The sequence below is a fragment of the Silurus meridionalis genome, chromosome 21, assembly GCF_014805685.1.
Source record: "Silurus meridionalis isolate SWU-2019-XX chromosome 21, ASM1480568v1, whole genome shotgun sequence".
NCBI lineage: Eukaryota > Metazoa > Chordata > Actinopteri > Siluriformes > Siluridae > Silurus > Silurus meridionalis.
Window position 1 is genome coordinate 7190575 of NC_060904.1, and position 27988 is coordinate 7218562.

General features: G+C 39.7%; 1 protein-coding gene across 1 annotated transcript; it reads right to left on the minus strand.

The window, feature by feature from the left end:
- Positions 1-1453: 1453 nt before the first annotated feature.
- On the minus strand, positions 1454-21894 carry cul1b (cullin 1b). The gene is given in 23 exon segments (XM_046877557.1): positions 1454-2021; positions 2101-2214; positions 3988-4093; positions 4210-4292; positions 7279-7326; positions 9433-9525; positions 10353-10456; positions 10459-10483; positions 10932-11008; positions 11113-11230; positions 11423-11554; positions 12192-12240; positions 12931-13037; positions 13123-13230; positions 14007-14137; positions 15198-15360; positions 15659-15822; positions 16108-16198; positions 16320-16370; positions 16699-16866; positions 17321-17498; positions 18071-18328; positions 21739-21894. Coding segments are annotated over 22 exon segments (2331 nt in total). The 5' UTR covers positions 18211-18328; positions 21739-21894; the 3' UTR covers positions 1454-1940.
- Between the last annotated feature and the right edge of the window lie 6094 nt (positions 21895-27988).

The following is a 27988-nucleotide window of genomic DNA, read 5'->3' on the forward strand; positions in this document are numbered from 1 at the left end:
TATTAAAACCTTTGCCGTGATCTGCCAAGTAAAATCTTCAATGGGTTTCTCAGTGCGACTTTCGATAGCTCCTCACCAGCATGTTTTTCCTCCTGAGATGTTGTCTTTTGGTCGTTGTTTTTTTTTTTTTTTTTTTCTTTCCCTGAGGGTTTGTGACCACTCTGTTTTTCCTCTGCCTCTGATTGTACAAGGTGCTGATTTGTAATGTTTACAAATAATATTGTTGAAAGTAATAAACAAAACTCATAAGCTCAAGTTGCCCTTCTGTATTTATCATGATTTTATAAGCACACTTTTCTGATGATTATGATGGTGCATGAAATATATGGATGAATGTATCCTCTATAAAATAATATTGACAATTATGAAGGTCATGTGCTAATATTTCACTTTGTTTGAAATGACTTTATCAGCCACCATACATGGCTCAGTGTAGAGACTAGAGTGCTCTCAAAGATGGACAAAAGTATTTATGAAACACAACTTTTTTTTCCAGCCGTATGTGGGTCCCCTGGTGGTCTAGTGGTTCGGATGCAGCGCTCTCACCGCTGAGGCCCGGGTTCGATCCTGGTCAGGGAACCAACCCCAGCTACTCTTAGCGCCGGTCCCAAGCCCGGATAAATGGGGAGGGTTGCGTTAGGAAGGGCATCCAGCGTAAAAACATGTGCCAAATCAAACATGCGGATCACAAATAAGAATTTTATACCGAATCAGTCGAGGCCCGGGTTACCAACGACCGCCACAGGTATCGTTAGCCAACAGGGTAGCGGGGGAAATCAGGCTACTGTTGGCCGAAGGAGAGGAGGAAGACATCTACAGAGACGGCAGGAAAAGGAGTGTGAAGGTTACATGAGTTATATTGGTAGAAGAATGCTGAGAAAAGAGGAAGGCCAAGGAGGAGGTTCATGGATGTGGTGAGGGAAGATATGCAGGTAGTTGGTGTGAAAAAGGCAGATGTAGAGGACAGGGGGGTATGGAGACGGATGAGCTGCTGTGGCGCCCCCTAATGGGAGAAGCCGAAAGAAAAAGATGATGTAATATATAGCAGCAGAGTTGTTAAGACCCCACTGTTATTTATTGCCTGAAAACAAGTGTGTCGTTCCTTAATTACTGAACGGACAGATAGTGTTTTTGCACTACATATTTTGTAGGGTTGATGAAATGTAGCACACTTGACACTTTCAAAACAAATATTTCATGTTAGTGATCTCACTGCTTTAGAAAACGTTCCAGTTAAACACAGGATTGTCCAAAGTGTCTCTTGCTCCCATACTGTCCAATTATAAAAAAAATTTAAAAAGTAACGAGTGAGGAAACTGTTGTATTGTGTCCAGCTGAATTCAGGTCGACCCCCCCCAGACAGCCTTTGAAATGCCTTTGTGAAACCAGCGAGTCTCGATGAAAACATGGAGCGATGTGGTTTCGATTACTGAACAAAAGGACAAAGACAACGTACAGAAAATTTAAAGTTTATTCGTGACATTTATAAAACAAAACCACACTATACAAATGATGGAGCGGATAAAGGCTGCTTTCACGACTCTACAAGGAGTTTAACAAACGCGTTCGTAAAGTGCCGCTAGAATTCGTTCCTTTTTTTTCCTTCTTGAATGCAATAATAATTGTCTTTTTTAACTCAGGCTAAAGCCATTCAATTTTATTTATAAATTAATCAGCTATATTTTTGTCCGAAGAGAGGCAGAAACATGCAAGCCTAAAGCCTGGTCAGGTCTCCCTAAGAGTGCGACGGCGTATTTACAGATCAAAAAAACGGCGATGGAGGTCCTGAGCGGCAGAGCCGAGACTTCAGGAGAACAGCAGTGTAAGACCCCTGCGTTTAGAGGGCGCTCCAGTGTCCGGTTTCGTGCGAGTGCATCCCTTCTGATGAAAGCCAAGAGGCTTCGGGAATGATGTTTGGGTCAGGCGTGTGAAGTAAACGTTTAAGCTAGGTAGCTATAGGTGTCCTTCTCGCCGTCGACGCGCTCCAGGTATTCCTTCTCTATCAAAATATCGATGCATTTCTGAAAGACAAACATGCGTGAAGTCAGTACACGATTCCACTCGTGGTTTTATTTCGGATTAGACGACGACGTGTTGTACCTTGATGACAGGGACTCGAGGTTTAAAACGTGATGACAACTGGTTTAGTACTTCGGCAAGGAGTTGCTGGTGCTTTAGGACTTTCCTCATCTTCATGATTCTGACGATAGCAGCCTGATAACACCCACGCAGAGAGAAAGAGAGAAAAAGAAAGTGTGCGCGCACATTAAGGAGATGAATGACAAGGCTCTTTAATCGTGGATTCAGCCTCGACTCTGAATTAGAGCCATAACGATTCCTCAAGTACAAAAATTGGTTTAGTCCATTTAACTGAACACGAAACAGCGTGTTTCCTACGGACGATTATTACTGATGCACCACCCGCTAAACTCTGGAGTGCTCCGGACAGGTACATTTTTCGAAAAAAAAAAAACAAATCACTCGTTCATTTGAAGAGACCCGTCTCATTTTCTCTCTCTTATTTAGTGCTGCTCTTCAATAAGAGAAAAAGTACTTCTAATCCGATTACAGTGGAACCTCGATACTCGCGATCTCGATAGTTCGCTAGGAGTCATAGAACGCAACCCGCGCGAGTATCGACGTTATACTGTACTCGATTAATCGATGGTAGAATACTTTATTTCTGAAATAATCGATAGCAGCAGCCCTACTCTGAATTGTACTGCAATCTGAATTTGTACTAAATTGAAGTATAATTAATGTCATTTGCAATGACGTCCATACGATTTCTTTAAAAGTTTGAATAAATATATATATTTTTAAACTTCTTTTATAAGACATCATTCTGCTCAGTTTTCATGACCTACAATGCTGTTCATCTCCCTGATAGGACTAACGGTTCTTCCTACCAAAAGAGAGCGATACAGTGGTACTTTTTATCCTGGCAGCCATTCAGTCTGACCAACTCTCAACTCTAAATCTGTACATCCTGCTTAAACACTTACCCTCCGTGCAGTCAGTACCAGCCGAGCCTGGTGTCTGCCAGAACGGTCATATAATGCTATTCAATATCACAAACAAAAACAGAGAGGAGCTGCATGAAACTTTTCCACACCTCCCTCCACTGGCTTCCTGTTTCTGCCCACGTCAGATTTAAAACAATGATGCTTTTATGGCCAAAGACGGACCTCTCAGCACTGATCCCCTCTACCCATCTCTCACTGCACCAAGCTGTGCGGCATATCCGATTTCTCAAACGCTGCTCGACTGATCCCACCAGCTCTCTAGGAACAACGAAGACATGCTTCCAGACTCTTCTCTGCTCTGGCATTGAGGTGGTGACGTGAACATGCTCCAGATCTCTGAAAAGCTCACTAGAGCTCTTCGAGAAATTAGCACGTCTAATAAAAAAATTGAAATAAAATCTTTCTTACCATTTTCTTTCCCAGTTTTAGACCGACAGTATTAGTGTGTATCCTGATGAACCAGCATTAGAACGTATTTATTGATCAACACCACTTTGAAAGTCGTTTTGGACAAAATACCATTGGTGAGAAAAGAAGCTCTTGCGGATTTGGTGTTAATTTTTCTTCCTTCAACTGTATAATAAAGAATTATTTAGAAAATTCAGCACTACCTGGTAATCTGGCACCGGCATTCGGAATCTAAGAATCTAAATGCGTTCTGAAGGTTTTTTTTTAATGTTACAATGCAGACATTTCCATTTTGACCAAACATTTTAAAGCATGCTGCAATATGTGAGCTTCAAACTGTGTATGTTTTACCTGCAAGCTCTAGTCATTAAACTTTAAAGGACAATTAAATGACAGACTCAAGCAATGTTGCAATTACAGCTGCGCCAACCAAAATGTTTTTTTCTAGCTGGATCAACAAACACCACTTGTCTATGTAAATAAAAAGCATTGTGCTTTTCTTCCCAGTGCTTACTGGTGGAAAGACATGGAATGTGTTGATCCCCATCCTCACCTGTATAAGGAGCTTTCTGTCCTCTTCGATGTTTTTGTGTGTCGTCTCCTGCTCTTGTTTCTGCTCGGTCTTCATTGGCACGTTGATGTTGACCCGCAACTTCTTACTGTAAACGTGGGAAGAAGAGAAATCCATGAATTCAATGTGTGAATAAGGTTACATGAATGATCATTTGAAGGTAAGACTCCATAAAAAAAAGAGCTATAGAATCGACAGGCTTACTTTTTATAGCCTGAGAAAAGCTTTATGAGTGTCTCAGGTTTGAAGTCCATTTCATCGACGTTTGCATTCTCGTCCTCCAAAACCTGGGAGAAACACAGTTCAACATCGGGCATGTGTTCATTAATAGGGTGTAAAACAAAATCACTTCAAGTGGTCTCATCATGAACACTTTAATATATCGTGGCGTCTCTGTGGTTTCGTTTGCTCCAGCTGCTAAACAAATTTACATTTATTCAAACTTGTCTTTGGTCTGTGCATGTTGCCTTCACTCTTCACATACACATACATACATATACATACATACATATATATATATACACACACACACACACACACACACACACACATATATATATATATATATATATATATATATATATATAAAAAAATACATGAAAAAATGCACTATGTAAAGTTCATTAGTTTCAATGTAGACACCTGCGGCTTATAGACAGGTGCGGCGTATTTATGTTCAAAATAAAAATCTTTTTAAAATTCAGTGGGTGGCTTATATTTCAGTGCCCTTAATAGTCCGGAAATTACGGTAATACTGAAAGCACAAAAAATGGCTTTTTATTGTTTCAAGAGTAAAAAAAAAAAAAGTGCAACAATAATACAAAAATGACTGTTGTTGCAAAAATGTGTTTCTTTGTTCATTTTAGAGTGTAGCAATCAAAATCTCTCAATACCAGATATAACCAATACCCTTAAGTATTGGAAGACGAGCTAAAAATCTTTTCCATTTGTTTCGAGGCTGCAGCTAACCACGCTAGCGGCGCTAGCGGCACAAAAAGCGTGCACGCCTGAGAGAGCCGGAGAGGTGAACACGTTCACCATCTCGGAGCATGACGTGAGGGGGGCATTCAAGAAAGTGAATACCAGGAAGGCAGCAGGACCAGATGGCATCACAGGTCGGGTTCTGAAAGCCTGCGCTGACCAGCTAGCACCGGTGTTCACTGAGATATTAAACCTCTCACTGGAACAGTCTGTTGTCCCCTCATGTTTTGAACAGTCCACCATTGTTCCTGTCCCGAAGAAACCCCAGCCCGCCTGCCTTAACGACTACCGCCCTGCAGCCTTGACCTCAGTAGTGATGAAGTGCTTTGAGAGACTGGTCAGAGACTTCATCACTGCATCACTACCAGACACACTGGACCCCTACAGTTCGCGTACAGTCAGGATCGTTCTACTGAGAACGCCATTGCTCATCTCCTCCACACTAAGATAAACCACCCGGACCACAGAAATGGGAATTATACAAAGATGCTGTTTGTGGTTCAGCATTTAACACCATAATTCCCTCCACACTCACCTCTAAGTTGGAGGTCCTGGGACTCAGCCTGCCGCTGTGTCAATGGATCTCTAACTTCCTGACAGACAGACCACAAGCCGTACGGGTGGGAAAACACACCTCATCCACCCTCACCCTCAGCACTGGAGCTCCCCAGGGTTGTGTTCTAAGCCCCCTGCTGTACTGACTGTACACATCAGACTGTGTGGCCACTTCCAACTCCACAACCATCATCAAGTTTGATGACGACACTGTTGTGGTGGGCCTGATCTCCAACAACGACGAGACGGCCTACCTACAGGAGGTTAAAACCCTGGAGAGATGGTGCCAGGAGAACAACCTTCTCCTGAACGTCAGCAAGACTAAGGAGTTGATAGTGGACTTCAGCACAAAGCAGGAGCGGTCATACCAACCACTAAACATCAACGGGTGGTGAAGCCACTGATGGATTATGCACGCATGATAAGATACCTAACATCCAGGTGGTATCACAAAACTAAATAACACAAAGTCAAAAGCTGGTAAGAAACTATGCATATTTTAAATGTTTGAGCAAAAATTGGTTTTGAGCTCTTGCACAATTTTTTTTTACCCTGGAGGTCATTGGGCATAATCTCAGATTACAATGCTGATACAGACTGGGGGAAATAATTATTTGATCCCCTGCTGATGAAATGAAATTAACAGTCTAGAATTTTTATGGTGGGTTTGTTTTAACAGAGAGAGACAAGATATAAAAAATTAAGCCATTAAAAAAAAAAAAACATTAAAGAAAGGTTATTAATTAATTTCGATCGAGTAAAATAAATGTGATCACGTGCCAACCAGCAAGAATTCTGATTCCCACACACCCAAATGAATCCTGCCTTTTAAGAAAGAGCTCCTAATATCACTCGTTATGTATATAAAAGACACCAGTCACCTCTCCACCACCATGGACAAGACCAAAGAGCTGCCAAAGGATTTAAGGGATAAGACTGCAGACATGCACAAGGCTGAAATGGGCTACAGGACCATCTGATTGAAGCCTTGGTCATATGTTTTTGGTCATTGTCATGCTAGAAGACCCATCCACCTCCCATGTTCTGGCTGGGGCCAGGAGGTTCTCATCCAAGATTCTGCAGTTCCTGTACCCTTAGCAGAGAAACAGACCCAGAATGTTTCCACCTCCATGTTTGACAGGGGGGGATGGTGTGCTTCGGGTCATATTCAGCATTTCTCTGCCTCCATACATGGTGAGTTGTGTTGATGCCAAAAAGCTCAATTCTGGTCTCATCTGACCACATCACATTCTCCCAAGCCTTCCCTGTATCATTCAGGTTTCTGTTTACAAACTTCAGAAGCCTGTTCATGTGTATTCTTGAGACCTTGGTGTGTTACCAATGGTCCATGCTCCCTTAAGATCATAACAAGCTCCTCCCGTGTAATTCTGGGCTGATCCCTATCACAAATCACTCCTGCCACTCTTCTCCACCCACTCCACCCTATCTGCACTCTTTTCTTCACTGCTCTAACACACTCTCCATTACTTTGCACAGTTGACCACAGGTACCTGAACTCCTCCACCTTCACCAGGTCCCCCAACTCTAATTCATACACATGTACTCTGTCCTACTGACTTTCATTCCCCTTCTCTCCAGCACGTACCTCCACCTCTCCAGGCTCTTCTCCACCTGCTCCCCACTCTCCCCCACAAATCACAATATCTCCACTATATAATACTATTGTTTCAAATAAAAATGTGCATGTATTTATTTCAAAGAATGATTACTACTTACCAACAACTTAGACTTCAACAGGATTTGCAAAACCTGAACCAAAATATCCTGTTAAATAAACATAAAAAAAAATATGTAAAATTTCAGAAATCATAAAACATGAGATAATTACTACACTAGACATTGTAACATTTCTTAGCTATTATTCAACATGTCATGTAAAATCAGTTTATTTCCTTTCCTATAAAAAAACAAAAACAAATCCTGTATAAACATATTAGCCATGATGTGATTATCTAATTCTGAAAAAGAAACTTTGTCTGGTAATTTTTCTGCTCAATGTTCTTTCACACTGTTCTTACAATGTTCTTTTAAATCAAATGAGCCAATATTTTATTCACAATAGAACATAGAAAACATAAGTGTTTAAACTGAGAAATTTTACACTTTTATGCACAAAATGAGCTCATTTCAAATTTGATGCCTGCTACAGGTCTGAGAAAAGTTGGCACGGAAGCAACAAAGAGCTGAAAAAGCCAGAGATTTTGAGAATATTCAGCTGGAAGAACATCTAGTAACTAATCAAGTTAACTGACATCAGGTCTGTAACATGATTAACTATAAAAGGGATGTCTTAGATGGACATAGGCTCTCCAATCTGTGAAAAAGATGATAGTGGAATACTTTAAAAACATCAATACTCAACATCAAATAGCACAGGCTTTGAAAACCTCATCATCTACAGTACATTACATCAGTGGTCCCCAACCCCCAGGCCACGGACCGGCACGTGGGTCAATAATGGGTCAATAAAATTACCGGGCTGCACAGAAAAAATACAAAACTTACATTATTTCTGTTTTATTTATTATCTGATTCTGAACGATGTTTTATTTTGAAAAATGACCGGATTCTCTCTGCCACATCTGTCTATGACTCACTCTTGATGCATGTCATGATGCCTCGGTCACATGTTTACCTCCATCCACTACCTTCTTAAAGGGGCTGCTCCGGCCGCTAACATAATACATTACAGCTAAATTGAAACCCCCAAGCCAGCAAAATGAACAAAAAACAACACAGTGGATTGACATTTTTTTATAATATTTAGAAAATACCAGTTGTATCATTTTATTTTGTTGTATTTATCCGCCACACCTTAAAGGCCGGTCCGTGCGGAAAAAAGGTTGGGGACCGCTGCATTACATCATCAAAAGATTCACAGAGACTGGAGAAATCTTGGTGCGTAAGGGACAAGGCCGATGCCCGTGGTCTTCAAGCCCTCAGACAAAACTGCATCAATTATCGGCATGATTGTCATTTACATTAGTAAATGGGCCCAGGAGAACTTCCAGAAACCACTGTCTGTAAACACAATCCCCCGTGCCATCTGCAGATGAACTAAAATGGACTGGGAAAGTGTTCTATGGTCAGATGTGTCCACATTCATGTTGGAAATCACGGACAAGTAAAGAAAAGCAAGACCTTCCAGCGTGTTATCAGCGTTCGGTTCAAAAGCCAGCATCTCTGATGGTACAGGGGTTCATAAGTGCATACAGTATATGCAGCTTGAGTGTTCTGGAAGGCACTATGAATGCTGAAAGGTATATAAAGAGGTTTTAGAGCAACATGTGCTCCCTCCAGACGACAACTATTTCAGGGAAAGCCTTGAGTTTTTCAGCAGGACAATACAAAACCACATACTGCAGCTATTACAACATCATGGCTTCGTAGTAGAAGAGTCCAGGTGCTGAATTGGCCTGATTGCAGACCAGATCTTTTACCTATAGAGAACATGTGGCGCATCATTAAAGAAAAAAAGACGACTACGAACTCTTCAGCAGCTGGAAACCGATATCAGGCAAGAATGAGACCAATTTCCAACAGAAAAACTCCAGAAACTCGATGCCTAGACGTCTTCAAACTGTTTTGAAAAGAAGTGGAGATGCTACACCATGGTGAACATGACCCTGTGCCAACTTTTTTGAGACCTGTAGCAGGCATCAAAATTTGAAATGAGCTAATTTTGTGCATAAAAGTGTATGATTTCTCAGCTTAAACATTTGTTATGTTCTCTATGTTCTATTGTGTAAAAGTCTTTTAGTTTTCCGGAATTCGGGTCGTAAAAACCTTATCTTATAGTGACAGAAATATCATACACCTTATTAGGTACAGTGACTGTGTGTTGCTTATGGAACGGGTTCTGTTACTCACTACTTTAATCTGCGTGCTGTCAGCCAGCTGCTGAACTGTGTAGCTGTTCTCCATGTTGAACTGCAGCAGAATGGCCATCTGGAAGGTGGACGCCTAAAAAGAAAGACAGTTATGATCATCTGCATATATCTCGTATACGAATTTATAGTGCAAGCACGTCGATTGCATATATTTTTCATGTTAAAAACATTTTCAATCAGTGTCTCAGACTGAAGTTCTTGTATGTCATTGTTGATTTACACCGCCACCACTGCAAAAACATACATGTGAAACAAGGAAATAAAAAAATCACATCTATCTAGCTTTTTCGATTATAAGATTACAAAAAATCGGGTATAAGATTATTCTAACTATTTCTAGACTTTTCCACATCAGCTTTTTTGTACTGGTTGCACTGTGCTGTTGTTCTTGTGTTGTGTTGTGTTGCAGTGCAGGTCTGTTTATGTCTTTAGCTAGTTCTGTGTTGTCTAGTGTATCCATGTTGTCTTGTGTAGCAGCTTGGTCCTTAAAGAATGTTGTTTTCTGTCCCTGTGTACTGTACCTACTGTATATGGTTAAAATGACAATAAAAGCCACTTAACTTGTGAATTTTTACTCAAATTTCGACTTTACAACCAAGTGTGTTTGAGGATTGGACAAAGATTGCATTTGGGTCTAGCATGAGTGCAATATACTAATAAAAGTGCAGTGTGATTAGACATTATGTTCACTTCTGAGGGATCGTCAGCACTACAGCGTTTTTATACTCAAAAAAATAATAATACACGTGAACCTAAATCAATCCTGTTTTTGTGTCGCGTTTGCGTAGTGTATTTCCCCCTGCTTTTCTATCTGCCACTAAACACTTAAATTCTTAATGTTTCCAGGCATATGACATCACAAATTGTGATGTTAGAAACTGATACACCGCACTGTCTGACCTGTAGAGTGTATCTGTTCTTGAAGCAGTTGGTGACTAGCTCGCCCTTGGATAAATGGTAGAGCCAGGTCAGTTTGCGCCCACTGTGTCTGCTGGCATAAAAGCTGTGAATCTTTGGTAACTGCGCTCCAGCTGAGAAAAAAGATGGGGAATCCAGTGAAAAAGTTGAATACTGTCCTGAAGGTCACAATCCCAACACTGAAATCTTTTCCAAGAGCCAATAAAGGGTATAGTTGCACAGTTGTCTATTCATTTGGAAGTCATTTATCATTAAGTCACTCAATTCTTTTCATTAATCTATATTAATGCCCCTACCTATTGCACTCCCTGACAATAATGTTATTACATTAACATAGCTATTTTTATCCTAGTCAGTAAGGCTTCCAAGCCATTACAGACAGAATATCAGGGCATGCAATTTTTTGGTGGACTAGCAAATAATTCAAATGTAATATTAAAATTATTATACCCCTATTTGAATATTAAAATCCTATTTTGTAATGGATTTGAAGCAAACATGATTTTGTGATATGATTTTAATTTCCTGAACAGATTTACAGAACGGTGCAGTGTGTCTTACCTCTGAAGGCAATGCGAATGTGCATGACTGCTGGAAAGGCCAGGAGCCTGAGCTGAGGACCTGAATGCAGAAATCCACTGAGGGAAAGAGACAAAACGGACAATCAACCAGGGCAATTTACGAATGTGGTCGATATAGATGTCCTAAGAGCTAGAAAATCATCATGAGGAAGTACACTTACAGTCCAAGGGCTCAGAGTTTGTAAGGTGCTTTTTAAATTGCTCGTTCAAGTCCTTGCTGACACCGATGTCCTGGAACATGCGCTGTAGCTTGGAGGTGTACTCAAAACCACATGCTTGCTGCAGAGAAAAAAAACAGTGCAGGGAAGAAATTACATAATACATACTGAGAGAATTCCTTAATTTTATTAACGCTAGAGAAATAAGCTTTTGACAATGTCTTGAACCTAGAAACGTGTGTTTCACGTTATAATAAATAAATATAAGCTAACGTACAAGCTTTCAATTTTTATATAAAGCTAGCATACAAACCTTTAATTTGGAGATCATACTGGCCTCGGCATCATCGCTGGCACTGTTCTGGTGAACCAGCCTCTTAGCCAGCATTTTGGCATAGAATTTCTGGAAAACGTCCTTATCTTCAATGTATTTGAAAACCACCATCTTTCAAAGAAAGCAATTATTTGAAAGGTTTTTTATTAATCTTCTTATTTCAATATACAATGAACATCAGGATTGTCCTGCAAAGGTGTGTGGTGTGACAAAAATATATTATATCATATATCAACGATAAGCATGCATATGCATATTATATATATATATATATATATATATATATATATATATATATATATATATATATATATATATATATAGTGCATGTGTATAGGCTTGATCATAAACTACCAACAATAAAGTAGTCACAGTTAAATAAATGTAAATAAATAAATTATTTTTTATTTTTAATGTTAATGAATTATTTAATGTCAAAATGTACAATTAATATTTGTATATACTAAAAATTAAATGCATGAAATAACCTCTAAAGAGAAATAAATAAATAAATAAATAATTTTATTAAAAAGCAGTGTGTCATAATTCCTTATGATATCAATATTATACCATCACGCAGGACAAAAATAAAAAAATAAAAATCAGAGGATCCCACATGTCTGGGACTCAAATATGAAGCTCGCGTTCAGTGCATCAAAAATCTTACTTCGAACAACAACAAAAACAATCAGACATTTGCACCACATTATTTTAAGAAGATTCATGTTATATCGCATGCGAGACTCACCACTTGGTTGAGTGTGTCCTCCAGCTCTTCTTCCTCAGGGTTCTTCGAGCTAAAAATCAAAACAACAGTAACAGTTACAAGTCAGAGCACACAAACTTATACTATCAAAGCAGCATATTTATACTAAAGTCTTAATGAAATATTTAGGGAGGGAAACTTTTGGGGAAATATGAAATGTTGAACACCCTTCACTGTAAATTAAATTATATGAATGAATTCCATGCCTAGGCAGATTAAGGCAGTGCTTGATTACAATGATGCTCAAACTAAATATTGACAGTGAAATGTTGCCAGTTTTATAGACAATAATGGCTGTATGTTGAGGTATTTTCGAAGGACAGTAAATCTGTACTGCTATACAAGCTGCACATTGACTATATCCAAGTTTCAATTCTATAGTATTGTCAGTTAAGAAGATATAATAAAATGGTTGCTGAAATGTGAGGGGTGTACTCATTTTTGTGAGATACTGTAAAATATTAGAATTGTAATATTTTGACTCAGATCTTTCCACCAACACATAATTGACAGTCCTACTAGTTTAGCAGTTAGAGCTAGTAGTAGTTTAGGCAGATATGTTGATAAATATAACAAATTAATAAAAAAAAATCATCATTTGAATAGTGGTGGTGTGGATTTCCAGCACGGAAACAAACCAAAAGCCGTATTTCGGTTGTTTCCTAAATTGGTAGCGCACTACAGTAATCAAAGGGAACACTAAATGCATACAAGCATTTACCTCTTTTTCAGTAAGGAGTCACAATATCTGGCGAGCAGTTCTGGAGATTTGCTGGACGACTGAGCCATCTTTGTAATAGCATTATTGTTGATGAACCTCCCACAGGCCTGTAGAAAGGAACCCATTTGGATTTGAAGCAAACAGTTCAAAACCCATAAAGCCAAAGGAAAATGTGACAACACGAATACAAACCTTATCAAGAGCAGCCACAAAGCCTGCGTCGTTATTGAACGCTGACATCACCAATGCATTATATTTCTTGTGGACGTCCAATATTGTCTGTACGTAGATTTTAGGATCCTGCGAGTAAAAAAAAAAAAGCATTTCTGTGAAGTCTTATAATTCGAAACAAATGGTTTTCCTTTCAGAACAAACAGGAGGCTGGTGTTGGTGTGAGGAGGCTGTAATAAACTATGGCTTTTTAGAAGAATGTGATTTACACTACCCACTCCTCTTGAGCATTTCCATATGTTGTAGCATTACAACCTAAAACTGAATTGTTGCTTGTGTGATTAATCCCATCCCATCCTCCAACTTTTGGTGGATAACTTCTTCAACTCCTGGTAGTGAGACATCCTTTATGGATTTAACGGTGCACTGAGGGGTGTTTAAAACTTAGAATATATTTTTTAGATTTTTCCAGAACAAGTCCAATGTCCAATGAGTACAATTGGGATAAATATTGCAATAATGTTTTTAATTTGCGCATACTTTCGCAAAACTATATTGATTCCCCTTTTCAGTCGCATTAAATAGGCAATTTCAGCACAAAACTATAAATCACTCAATACACAATATGGGGGATTATTTATAATCTGACCACATATAATGATTTCAGTAAAGATGCTTATGCCATCTATACTTAAGTACAAAGCTAAAGATCTTTTATTCAAATGTATTGAAATATTCTTTCAATTATGATAAGTCTATAACTGTAAATCATATCTTTATGCTGCTGTAAAATGTGTGTACAATTTTAACTCAACTCTAAGCTATATAACCACATCACTGATCATGAGATCATTTCAAATGTTCTCAATTAAAATCTTGGTTTACTTTTTAACCTGTTGTCTTACATTGAGGGCAGAGTCCCCGCACTTCTCAATGGCTGCCAGGCCTTGGTTGTAAATGTGCGTCTCTAAGAGTTTCTTCAGCTCCCCTAAACCGTCTGTGATGCGCGAGACGAGGTTGTACATTCGGCCCAGATCTGCGGTGCAAAAAATACGTAAAAAATAAGAACAACGCGAAATGCACAAAGTTTACCAGGACACAGAACAGATACAATGACTGTATTATTTTAGCTGAAATTAAATAACTATTGTTTATATATTGACATCTATATCTAAAACAGTGCAGGAACTACAGCACATTTTGTATGTTGCAAGGAACTAAAACAAACTAGATAAACTAACAATCATAAATTCAATTGTCACTATTAATGCTTTTCTGCAAAACTTTTGAAGTCAATGACTTCCTGAAGTCTGGAACCCATATACATCACCAGATGCTGACTTTCCTCCCTGGAGATGGTCTGCCAGGTCTTTACTTCAGCCATCTTTAGTTCCTGCTCGTCACTAAGACATTCTGCCTCCAGCAATTCGAAACACACTCATTTAGACTCAGTTCAGGTGCTTGACTTGGCCTTTGAAGTGCCTTTTACTTCTCTGCCTTAAAAACTATTGGGTTGCTTTTGATGTATGCTTAAGGTTACAGCCTACAGGATTACTTCCAATTGGTTTAGAAGATTATGACTGACTATGAGCAGCTAATATGTCCTTTATACTCCAGAACACATCCTGCTGCATTTGTCAGCAATCACATCAACAAGTGAACCAGTCGCAGCCACACATGTCCACCTCACAGGAGGAGGGGGTATGCCCTAGATCATGAGCAGTTCCTTTCCTTTTCTATGATCTTCTCTTTCCATCATTTTGGAACAAGTGTCTGTTGTTCCAGAAATTCCAGAAGTAGTCCTGGCTATTTAAAATGTTTGAGACAAAATCTAAAAAGTGTTTTTTTAAGCTTTAAAATGTGTTGGTGTATGCAACCTGACTGGTAGCCAGCATATCCATGTAATTTGCTTAATGTTAAATATAATTATTGTAAGAATAGCAGGAAAATCCATAATTATATTAATATCCATAATTCCAATTCAATTACAAAGCTTACTGTACACATACCAAAACTGGAAAACCACATTACTACAACCAAACCACTGGTGTCACTGCAAAGTAGAAAAAGATAATAATAAATCTCAAGCGTTTCACCTTCATTCTTGTCAGCATCAAGCAGGTTCTGAAACTCTGTATGGAATATCTCCAGGTGTTTCTCAATGAGAACCTGTTCACACTTGCGAGCCAGCTCATCTTGTGTGCTCTCATGAAGGTAAACCTGAACCCGCCGCTGCTCCTCTAATAGCCTGGCTTCAGCCTGCATACACACCCACAAGTACATTAAATCCACTGCTATCTGCTGTGTAATGACAACGTTATGTGTGACAATACACATTTTAAATACTGACTGAACATGAAGTGAATTCACCATCACTCATATTTGAAGGAAGCCAGCCAATTTTAAACCTTTGAACTTAATTTTTTTTTTTTTTGGCTTCATATTCCTAATAAATATCTTTAAGGTAAATAAACGCACTACAAACATTTCCTGCATGAACAAAACTGGCAGGAGAAACTCACAGACAAACATTTCATCAGGGTCGCTGATAACCCACCTTTTTCATGTATTCAGTTACAGGGTTTTGTTGGAGAAACTCTGTGCTTTCCCTTGTGTAGAAGCGTTCTGTATCCGCCAAGAACTGGCTCTCAAAGTACTCTTTGTATACAGATAATGTGGGTCCTTTAGCAAAGGCATCGTCCTCATTCAGGCCCAGTTCAACTGTGCGAGACAAAAAGAAGGGTAATGTGTTATATATAATAGGTGCTGGGACTTACAGCACAAAATGGCGTCTTTAATGCTTTTTTATTTTTAAAAGCCCCAAGTCAATATGGATATTCAGTGATCTTATTTTATCGCCCCAATTTGTTTCATACATCCTTTGGGGTGTTTGACTGCCTGTAATCATGTGACATGACAAATAGGATGCAGCACCAGAACACCAGAAGTTAAAGGTCACTTGGTCGGTCCCGGAGCCCCCAAAGCAGAGTATAATACAATACTCACCATAGGACTGTACAACTCCACTGACCAGCCTGGTGTTAATAGTCTCTCCATTTCTTTCTCTCTCAATGAGTTTCAATACAGCGTTTGTCACCTAGTATGATTAGCGGTGATGAATAAAAAAATAGTACAACCACAAGCTGAACTTTAGATTTAGCAATAAATAAAAATAAAAAACAGTAATGTTTTAAAAAAAGTCTGCAAATCTAGCCCACCTGTTTATTTAGTGGTCGGAATAAACACTCTCTCCACGTCACCAAGGCAAGCTGGAAAAAGTCAGTAAAAAAATGTCAGTGATTTCAATGAGAAAAATGTGATTGGATATAATGTTATAGTTTAATCTATAAAAAAAAAAAAAAACTGATAACTGAAAATAACATTGTGGGGTTTTTTGTTTTTTTTAAACAAAAGAAACAAAGCTATATGTCTAAACTGTGTAGTAGCCGAAGAGTTTTTTTTTGCTACAAGATGGATAATGCTGAGTGATTCACTCCCACAACAGACAACCCGGGCATGACCTCTGCAATTTGCTGCCTTCCGATGTGAATGCAGGGCGTGTCAGTTAACGCTGCAGTAGACAAATGATCGTCTTACCGAATAGATTTCATAGATTCCTTTCCGCCCTTCGTCACACTCCCGGCGTACCCAGTGTCTGTTGAGGTAGGCGCAAATCCCATTTAACACTTTACTGGAGAAGCGGTAGTCCTCCCACTGTTGCGTGTAAAACTTCAGAACGCTCTCGTCCATCAGATCCTCTCCATCCTGCCACAGGCAAAAACATGAGCATACCAAAAGAGCATAAGATGATACACGGAGCATGTAAAACCCTATCGCAAAAATGGACGCCGGGTTCGTTCTTTCATTTCATAAAGCCACAAACAACAGCTTTCTGTTACAGACTTACCAGTGCGATTATTTATAGTATTATATATTATCAGGTCTGTATCATAAGATATATCTGTGTGCTTGGTCCTGCAAATATAATACACATTTGAAAGAGTTCACATAAAAGAGGATGAAATTGAAGCTTTTTTTTAAGGATTATTAAAGGATTAGGATTGGACCGGGAAAAAAACATCTGAAGCCAGTAGTTAGAAACAGCACTTACTTTCATCGTAACGAATCATTCTGTTTGTAAAGAATTAAGAAAATCTAAAGAAAAGAAAAGAAGAAGCCTAACATCCTCTTAGCTAATGTAAAAAAATGCAATGCTTACCTTTAGAAGATTTGTTAAATAGCTCTTGAGAAACTCCTTCAGTCTTTTGTATAGTTCAAGCCCAACAAACTGTGCTCCCCCTGGAGTAGGAGACTTCTTGGAGGGTTTGGTAGGGGGAATGCCTGCACCCCTCGCCTGGTTTGACTGATGGACACTGGTACAGTAATTGTAAACATGTCTGGTGACCAGGTTAAGACAATTACAAAGACAACGGCTAGAAGATCGTCAATCTTTTCGTGAAACGCCACCGAAGGCATTTCGATGGCACCATTTGTCCTAAAGCTTATGACTATCTAATATGTGTATTTTCAACCACTGATGAGAGTACAATGGAATACGATATAATACAACGTGGTTTAGTGTTGTGTTCGGTAAAGAGGGGCTTAGAGGTTTTGCCCTCTTTAAACCCATGCAATAAAGAAATGATTAATCTAAATCTCATATTTTTGCTTGTAAATCTGATGTTGTGGTTCTCTAAATCACAAAACCTTTTGAACATTGTGCTGTACACACTGAGGATATCAGGGAGGGCTACTGGAGATCCAGCAATGGTGAATGATTATGGTATTTCTGGTATGTGTGGATTTTTATTGACATCTAAAGCTAGGGTGTGTCGATTAGACATAGCAGAACGCCCTCACAGTGACAAGTGCATCATCGTTTCACAATCCGGAACAGGGTATGTGTAATGTTATTGCAATTTCACAGTGGGAAAAATACATTTCCTTGGTTGTACCTCATGTAGGATACGTGTAGAGCTCCATGTAGCGTGACCTGGCCATGCTCTGTCGCGTGTACACCTGCTGAATCCCTGCCCGCAGGTCATCCCAGATCTGGTCCAGCCCAATCTGTTTGAGCCCGTGTGGGTTCTGGTTCCTGTTGGACGACATTGTCTCGTCACTGGCCTGCGTCTCTTTCTGCCTTTCCGTAAAATGTCAGTGTTTCACAAACACTCCATGATGGTTGGTTCAGATACGTGTGCCGAATTCACCACCTTCACCAGGTGACCTTAGGAGCAGAAAACACACACAAAAAAAATTATATTACCTTGCAAAATAATTCTAAACGAGAATAAAAAGAAATGTCTATGCATTTGACTTTGGATCAGAAGGTCAACCCCAGCACCACCTACAGCTGGGCCCTAAACCAAGGCCCTTAACCCTACAACTGCTCAGCTGTAAATCATTCTGGATAAGGGCACCTTCCAAATGTCATAAATAATGATAATCACGAGGCACTGACATTGCTCAATCACTGTTCCTCTCAGTGTTCTACATCTCAGTAAACCTACTCCTCGTGTTTATCTGCGTATTGCTAAATTTCTTTAAAAATACATCCATGTGCATGATTTTTGGAACGTCACTGTTTCCATGCTGTCCTATGATACAGAATCTTCTTGTTTAGTCTTCCAAATAAATAAAAGCAGCTGTAGTTTAATCGACTATGCATGGCGATGTGTAAACCCTCTGACTATTAATAGCTTCATCTACATGTCTCATCATTACAGGCAGCTGGTAAAAGCTGCAATAACGTCACACATTTGTGACTGTAAACCTGGATAAATGAACGGACACTGAACTTCCAGAGAGAAAAAACAAACAACCTAGAACATTAAAAACAGTGACCTCAATACACATATTATAGCTTTACCGAAAGTGTTTTGTCAGGGGTGTATTCAAGATTGGCACTGTCAAGACAGAGGACCAGTTTTGCCTGAGATTATATTAAGATTTTATTTTTATTAGTATTTTTTTTTGTACAAAAACCAGCTGGCTTTATTCATATAGTGTGCCACTGAATAGGATTTGCATACTAATAGAAGAAATTACTTGTCGAATTTTGCAAGAAAAGACGACACAAAACCTTTTTCCAGTATCCATGAGCCCAAGAACACATTTAGTGAAACAAATCATAAATTTCCCTTTGGATAATTTACATGATCGATTGCTCTATCGCTCTATGTATCTACCAAAATACCAGCAGATCCAAAACACACACAAGTCATATTTAAATGAGTTGATCCTACTGCCCTAGTCGGTTATTATTGGTTCATTTTTAATATTCTCACACACTGACCTCCAGTAACTGCTTTATCCTAATCAGGTACACAGTAGTTTCAGAGTAGGTTTTTAGGAAGACTTGAGTGAAACAGGAATCCACTCTAGATGGAATGACAGTTTATCGTTGTGTAACATGAGCAAACATACATTTATACCTAAAGCCAATTTAACTTAGCCAACCCATCTACGTCTTTTTGAGATAGGAGGAAAACTGGGAAACTGGAGGAAACTTATGTGAATATTTTAGTTTAACTTAGTAATTTAGTTTAACATTTTAGCAGGAAATGAACCAAACTAATGAAAAATAAAATAAAATAATAAAATCTCCATTGTCATGCTTTTGACATAAATATAGAAATTTAAATCAAACATATCACAGACTTTGATAAAAAAAAAAGTTCTCATTATAAGACGTCATAGCAGCTACATACAGTTTTTTCTTTCCCTTAAAGCGAAGATAAACTTCCCAGCGTGTCACAGAGAAATCATACAGCCCTCATCAAGACTAGCCCATAGTGAACTACATACTAACTAATAAAACGGTCCGACCAGAGAACCTCTGGTAATGTTACATAAACGTCTTCTTTTGGAAAGCTGTATAAACGCATGTTTTTCTTTGTTAAATTTTGGTTTTTTTGTATACGTTATTAATCATGGATCAGGCTGTAAACACTACACTTGCACAAATGTTATACAGTGATTAGAGACAAATACAGGCATCTAATGTGGCTATATATAGTTCTAGATTCTGGTTTAAAAACCACAATGTCTGATGAAAGTGTTATAAGGAATCTGTATTTTTATTAGTGGAAACACACCTAAAGTCAGTTTCTGACTGTACACTATCAAGTTATTACTCCACCACGTCCTGCTTTGACTGTTTTATTTTATTCTGCTGTATTGTGAACTATACATACACATTATACATCTTTAGCAGACAAACGAAAGTAAGAACATAAATTACATGATGATGTAAAAACAAAGTGCTGGATGGAGGTTTGCCAGCGCCAAATGCTATCGCCTTGTCTCCATCTCCTGCTGTGTTGGTGACCATTTGCTCATAATTTAACTAATGATCATGGGAGAATGCCAAAGCTGTGTGAACCTTTCAGTATTTCTATGATAATGAAGTGGTCTGAGAGAGAGAGAGAGAGAGAGAGAGAGAGAGAGAGAGAGAGAGAGAGAGAGAGAGATCTGAGCCAGGACAGCTACTTCTCTTGCATGTTTTGGTTTTACTTATCACCTAAGTGCTTTGTTCTCCTTAGGGACTGTCCCCCTAAAAATGTGCATAAACCCACAATGCTTAAAGTTCTTAAAGTTGGACTTGATGATTGCCGCGCCGAAGCTCTGCCTTGTAGGCTCGTCTGCAATAAAGACTACTGCTGAAAGACATCTAAATCTCCTGGAAAAAACAGTTTACAACACTAGTCAGCTTAGATCTGACTGTAAACCCCAAGTGTTTCACTCCACCATGCCCTGCTTAGAGTCCCCACTTCAGTTCTGAAAACCCAAGTCCCGTCAGTTTCAGATCTGAGTGTACACCAACAAGTGTTTCACTTCACCACGTCCTGCATACATCCCAATACAACCTACAGAAGTCCTCAACAGCTGTCTATATACTGTTGATCATCAAACAGGACTATATCTCCTTTATTTTTATTTTTTTAACTTGTCTTCCGGATATCCCGTTTGCGCCACTGTGATTGGCTGGTGCTCCGAGCTCACCTGGCGTGCTCCAATCGGACACGTTACTCCAGCTATCAGGTTCAGGCAATAGCCAATCATATTACAGGAGGCGGGATTTTTAAGAAAAATATTACCAAAATATAACTTCATATGTAGCCTTTTACTTTATTATATTTCTTTTTGGTTGATGGTCAATGCGCTACGATTTTAACTGGTAAGTCAATACGACAGGGGAAAAAAAGTTAGCAAAAATCACTCTTGTCTCCCTTACTTGCATTATGAGCTGGACAAACCCTTAGCTTGCTAACTGGCTAACTATCAAATTACGTTCCCCTGAAGAGCAAAACACTCACGATAGAGGTACAAATATGAATAACACGTACAGCAGAACTCACCGTTTTATAAAACAGAATGTCTAACATAATGCCATTAATAAGTTAATGTATAGCCAATAGACCCATATAGGTCAGTAGACACGCTAGGCTAACCAATACGTAGTGATAATGTCGCTAAGATACACGGCCGCATGTTAAATGCGTCAAGTCACAGCGTGTCAGAGTGTCGGGGGGGAGGAAAAAGCGGTATTTATCAAAAGTGACCAACTCTGCACAAATTCCGACTCGGTTGATGGACTGACAGATGATCAGACCTTTTAAAAATAGTAAAACGTACCATAGTTCCAGCAGCTCAACTAGCTCCACTTAGCTTCTCTGTCGCCCTTTAGCTTCACTGAGGCAGCAAGCTGAGCTCAGAAACAGTTACACTCCCCTAGTGTCCATGTCCTCCAAGCAATCTTACCAACACACAAAGTCTTAGGAGACTGACAGAAACAATTTGCATCCTCTAGGATTATTATAATAAAATAAACCACAAATATAAAGTTTGTAAGATAAAACTTGCATAGGGTCTGAGGCCAATCAGAATCAGAACCACCTACATTAACAAGAGTTACAAGGGAATTATTATGGTGTGCTGGTGCTATAAAAAATAAAAACAAGGAAAATCTTCTTTCAGCAGATCATCCATCTCCATGTCACTGTCTTCTACATCAGCCTCTTTCAAACCAATCACCCTGCTAATAAGCAGACACTTAGCACCTAACCACATCCATAAACCTCTTCCTTGGTCTTCCTCTTTTCCTCTTTCCTGTCACTTCTATCCTCAGCATTCGTCTATCAATATACCCCATTTCCCTCCATTCCACATGACCATCTCCGTCAGGCTTTCTGCATGATCCTTCTAATAAACTCATTTCTAATTGTCTCCCAGTGAAAATCGCAGCATCTTTGTCTCTGCAACCTTCAGCCATTGTCTTTTAGTCAACGGCTCTGTCTCTAAAATAACAACATTGCAGATCTCACCACAGTCCTATAAACTTTCCCTTTCACTCTTGCAGATACCCTTCTATCACAAATCACTCCTGCAACTCTTCTTCACCCACTCCACCCTGCCTGCACTCTTTTCTTCACTTCTCTAACACACACTCCATTGCTTTTATACCACCTTCTCTCCAACGCTTACCTCGTGTCAGTCTGCTCCCTACAATCACTGCAAATGAAGTGCAAACCATTTTCCAAATGAGTTTAAAGGTGCAGCGGTGCAAAATGGTTGTTTCTCTTAATGTAACGCATATAAAATGAAAGTGTGAGGGTTACATTAATGTAATGATAGTGTTCATGAAGACGATAGGAGATGAGGTGGTCTTCCTTGGTATTGTTGATGACTTCAGTTGCAGATGGAAAGAAACTTTCTGTGGCATGAAGTTTTGGTCCTGATGGGACCGCAGCCTCCTGCCAGAGGGCAGTGACTCAAAATGTTTGTGTTCAGGTTAAGAGGGTGAGAGCCATAATCTTAGCTGCCTGCTTTTAGGTCCTGGAAGTGTACAGGTCCTTTAGAGGTGGCAGATTGCATTCAGTCACCTTCTTAGCAAAGCAGTCTGCTTTTGTCTTTAGCAGTGGCAGCAGCGTACCAGATAGTGACGGAGGAGGTGATTATGGATTCAATGATAGAGGTGTAGAAGTGCACCATCTTTGACTTCAGTAGGTTAAACTTCTTCAGCTGTACCATTAAGTACAACCTCTGGTGTGCTTTTTTAATCAGAGAACTGATGTTCAGGTTTCACATGAGGACCTAAGAGATAATGGTTTCCAGGAATTGGAAAGAGTTAACTAAAGCAAAGCAAAGGAAACAAACTTAGATCAGGATCCAGGGTTGTGGTATGAAAGAAGAAGGACTTAATTCAGTAGAAACACCAAAAACACTGTGAAAGCACAATCCTTATATATCATCACAATCTTTATATTCCAACCCGTGTAACAGCCATCTTTTTTTTTTTCCCATTTTCCTATTATCTATTGCCACCAATATCTTCAAATACCTTTACTTTTTCCAGTGTAATAATATAATGGTGACAGAACCCATAGATCTCCTTTTTTTTTTTAAAGATAACATTTAATTTACTCATGGTCCAGGCCTTAGCTTGTGCATGACTCTCTAACACAGAAATCCATCACAAACCCTGCCCATCTGGGACACCTGACCTTTCCTTCTTATGTGGTTCTTTTGAAAACTATTACCACAAAACTGGAGGCACACAAATGTATAGGATGTCTTTGGATGCCTTATAATAAAACGTAAAAATTAAAGGGTGTAAGGTAAAAAATCAGTGTAACAAATCGCTATTTCTCCTTAACAAATATGCCTTCTCAGACTACGAAATTGTCCATAATAGGCGGTTAGTACATGTATATCATGCAGGTTTAAGTAGGTTAGAGTTTGTTCATTTATTTATTGATTCATTCATCTTTAGTAACTGCTTAATGTAAATTATATTATTTCCACCAAATATTAATTGTAGGTTGGGTGTAAAATGAAACATGAGACGAAACAGACATGTTATGACCAGCTCAAAAACTGATCTAAAGAAGGACCTCAGGAAAGTTATCCTGAAATCTTCTCTCCCGTTCTCTGCCTCTTACAAGTTCTTCTGTTAGAGCAAAAATATTACATTTGGACTCCTCTGTCCACAGAAGCTCTTTGCATGCTTTTGCCTTTTACAAAGTTTGTTGCATACAAACAAATGGAAAATGCGCAAATATATTTTAACAGGCAATGTCCTGTATATTCTATATTTTAAGTGAGATTTTATTAGTCCCAGTTTCCCAGCCCTTCCTTATTATTATGTTAACTGCTAAAAATCATGATTTCCATATGCTAGATTTTGCATGGCCTGAGTCTTGGGAACTGGCTGATTTCAGATATTTATCATATGTGAGGTTAACATTGCTGCTAAATCTCTAATTTGATACAGGTAGACCTTTACTTATGTAAGTAGAAATGTTGAGAATGAGAACACATGAGAACACTGAACACGTCTTAACTAGAGGAAGACACAGAGCTTTGTGGGTCCGCCAACGCATGCCTGCCAGACACCCTTTTTCCCCCACTGTTTGCGGCGTTGTCAAATCTACTGACCGCGTGCGGATTTTTAAAATTTTCTTGGATAAATGATGATAAATTTTATGTTCTTTCTTTTTTTCCCCTTTTTTCTTTTCTTTGAGTGACCATCGTATCTCTGAAAATGTATAAGTCGATATGTCGTAAGTCGGGGTCTGACTGTATAGAATACATGTTTTAAGTTTAGCAATGGATGTACAAAAAAAGTTTATTTTTCTGTGTGAAGTTACATCATCTTACCCCAAAATGGCCATTAAGGACTGAATCTAAGTCTGTCCAGCTTTTTCAACATAGAAACACTTCTCTAGCTTGTAAGGGCGCATTTTCCCATACAAGGGTTCATTTTATGAATGCAGTGGCTGGCTCAATTATCCCTTGCCTGCCCTGCATAGCTGTTGCCAACACACATACTCATCAAAATCAGATATTGACCCTGTGATGTTTGGTCGGAGCCAAACAGTGCAGCCTAAACAGATTAGCAATCTGATTCACTTTCTAGGTGAATTAACAAAATTGAGCGGACAAAATTGATGATTCAGGTTCTGAGACTGCAGAACTTAGGAGACTATGCCTGTGCCATGGCGTCCAGCCCCAGTGGGGCTGTGGATATAGGGAGAATCATAGGGGACAATGCAACGTCTCTTGAGACGCAAACAGATCTACTTGGGCTTGCCAAATCTCTCCCAAATCTGCTCCACCACATACGTATGTGGTGGAGGCGCCATTTCCTGGGTCTGGTCCCCTGCGTCGACAGGGTGTCTGCTTCTTTGTTCATCGCCACGTGACCTTGATCGTATTGAGGGCATTGCCCTTCTGTGAGAACCCAAGGGTCCTGAGCCACCACTGAAGGGGTCTCATGTACAGAAGGCCAAGTGGGATAACACAGGGCGCAGCTGCCTTGAGCCCTAGCAGTTTCTGGAACTGCTTGAGAGTGAGAGGCTGCCCTTCTCTGACGGCAGTAAGGATGGCCACAATGCGGGCAGGGGAAAGCTCCATGTGCAAAGTAGTTGAATCTCATATGATGCCGAGATAGGTGGTTTTCTGTAATGGAGAAAGCACACTCTTCCCGTCTTTCAGCCTGAAACCCCAAACCTTATGTGAGCGAGAATGACAGCTCGATGCCGGACCGCTAACTGCTTTGATCAAGCCAATATCAACTAATAGTCAATATAGTTGAGGACGCGGATGCCCTGAAGTCTCAGAAAGACCAGAGGTGTTGGGTGAGATGGCAAGGCCAAACGGAAGAACCCGATTCTGGTAAGCTGGTAAGGAACTTCCTGTGAGAAGGAAGTATGGATACATGAAAGTACGCATCCTTTAGATCTACCGGGACAAACCCGTCCTTGGATCTGATTTGAGACACGCCTGCTTGGGGGCCAGCATCCTGAAGTCTCACAAGTAAGTGGTTCAGCTGACGTAGATCCAAATGGGACGCAACACTCCGTCCTTTTTGGGAACTATTAAGTACCGGCTGTAGATGGCCTACTTCCTCAGGAGAGTGTTTACTTCTCATTTCATGACCAAAGCCTGCTTGGTTTACACCAGAGTGGAGTGTGGAGACTCAAGTGGAGACTCAAAATGAATCGAATAGCCTCACTCTACAGTGGGCAGGACCCACTGAGACATGCCTGGCAGAGCTTTGAAGGCTGCCAGGAAGTCTCTTAGGGGTATTGGTCTCTCGAGACTGACCTCTGGTGTGCCTAGAGCCTAGTGCCTGAAACGACTCTAGGGGCCTTGAAGGAGGCGGCGAGATCTCCAGGACCACTACGATGTCCGGTGGAAACCGAGGAGAAAGTTCGCTGGAGCTGGCCATGCTCTGAAGCACCATGGGTGGCAGGGTTAATGGACCAGGTCCCAGGACCAGGGCGGGCACCGGATACAGTGGTGCAACACACCCCTTCACGGCCGGATCCCCAGAAAGTCCCTTTTTTCTCAAAGCCTTCCTGTTGAAGATGACAGTCCTCAGATCTGTCACCTCACTGGGCTTTGATGCCGAGCGCCGAGCAGGATCCCTCATGGGGGGAGTACAGTTCACAACGTTAGGTCTCTGTACCTCCCAAAGTTGCGCCCGCTGAGCAGCCCCATGTGAGCGGCGTGGGAGGTACCGCTGAAACGCCGCTACCTGTTTCTTATTTTACTGAAGCTAATGGGGCATTCAGCATTACGGCCCAGTCTCTATTAGACATTTCTGAAAGAGTGAGCTACAGGTGCCTCTCTGTAGACACCAGGGCAGCCATAGATCGGCCAATGGCCTTAGCAGTCTCTTTGGTGGCTTTGAGAGCCAGATCCGCTATGCGGCGGAGATAGTGAATACGGGGCACCTCCCACATCCAGCTCATTCCGCAAGTCAGAACGAACAAGCTGGTGCTGGCTTCTCTTCATGTGCGTTTTATACTTCCTGGTCATGTGACGGCCAGCGTCCAATTTTTCACTGATTACACACCTTATTTCAGAGCATGAGCACTCAGGCGTGTTCCCAAAGCCTTTCGACGCAGCTCGGGTCCCTGAAAGGGAACAAGGATTCTGTGTTCACATAAATGTCTAAAAAAAACAACTTGCTAACCTTGCAAGTTGCAGTCCTTCATAAAATGGCGATAGTTAAAGGGGTCAGGTGCAAATCATATTATGTGCAGATCAGCTCTTTAGAATCTGTAGGGTTGTGATGACCATATGCCATTGTGACATTGGCTACTCCATAGCATTTCCAGTTTTTAAACAAGATCCATGCAAATGTAAGAAATAACCTTTATTTCTTCTCCAAAAGAATATTCAGGCTTATTTATTTTTTCCTGGGTTTTCTGGAAATTTCTGTATTCCATATTTTGCAATTTATGTTACAGGACAGGTTGGGAAGGCAGAAGTACCGAATATAAAAGAAAAGTATTAGACTATTCATTCCTGACTTTTTAGTACCATAATAAAGGATAGAAAATACACCCAAAAGACTAAATACAGGTCAGATATTCCACAGTAGTTTACATTACAGTATGTGCAAGTTCACATACAGTGGTCATGCTGGCTTTAAATCAGCATTAAAAAAATGCATGTACAGTAATATACAGACAACATACAGATATGTCAAGATGCAGTATCATGGTAAAACTCCTTGTTCATATCTTTCAGGATTAAATAAATAAATAAAATTAAAATGCTAAAAATAAATTAAAAATAAAAGCTCTCGTAATTTTATTCATGGAAATCATCTTTTTCTTAAACTGACATATGTAATAATGTAATTTATCACTTTAACTTAGAACCAGATATCAGATGCCATTTTATACATATCACTTTTCTGGTGGGATTATTTTTGCACTTTTAACAGACACAGATAAATAAAATCTTAGCCATCATAGAGTTTATGTTCAATCTAGGCATGTGTCAGTGTTAAATAACTTTTATTCACAGTGTACAATACTAAACAGTTATGTTCACTCACACCAGAATGTATCTAAAGCAACTTTTGAAA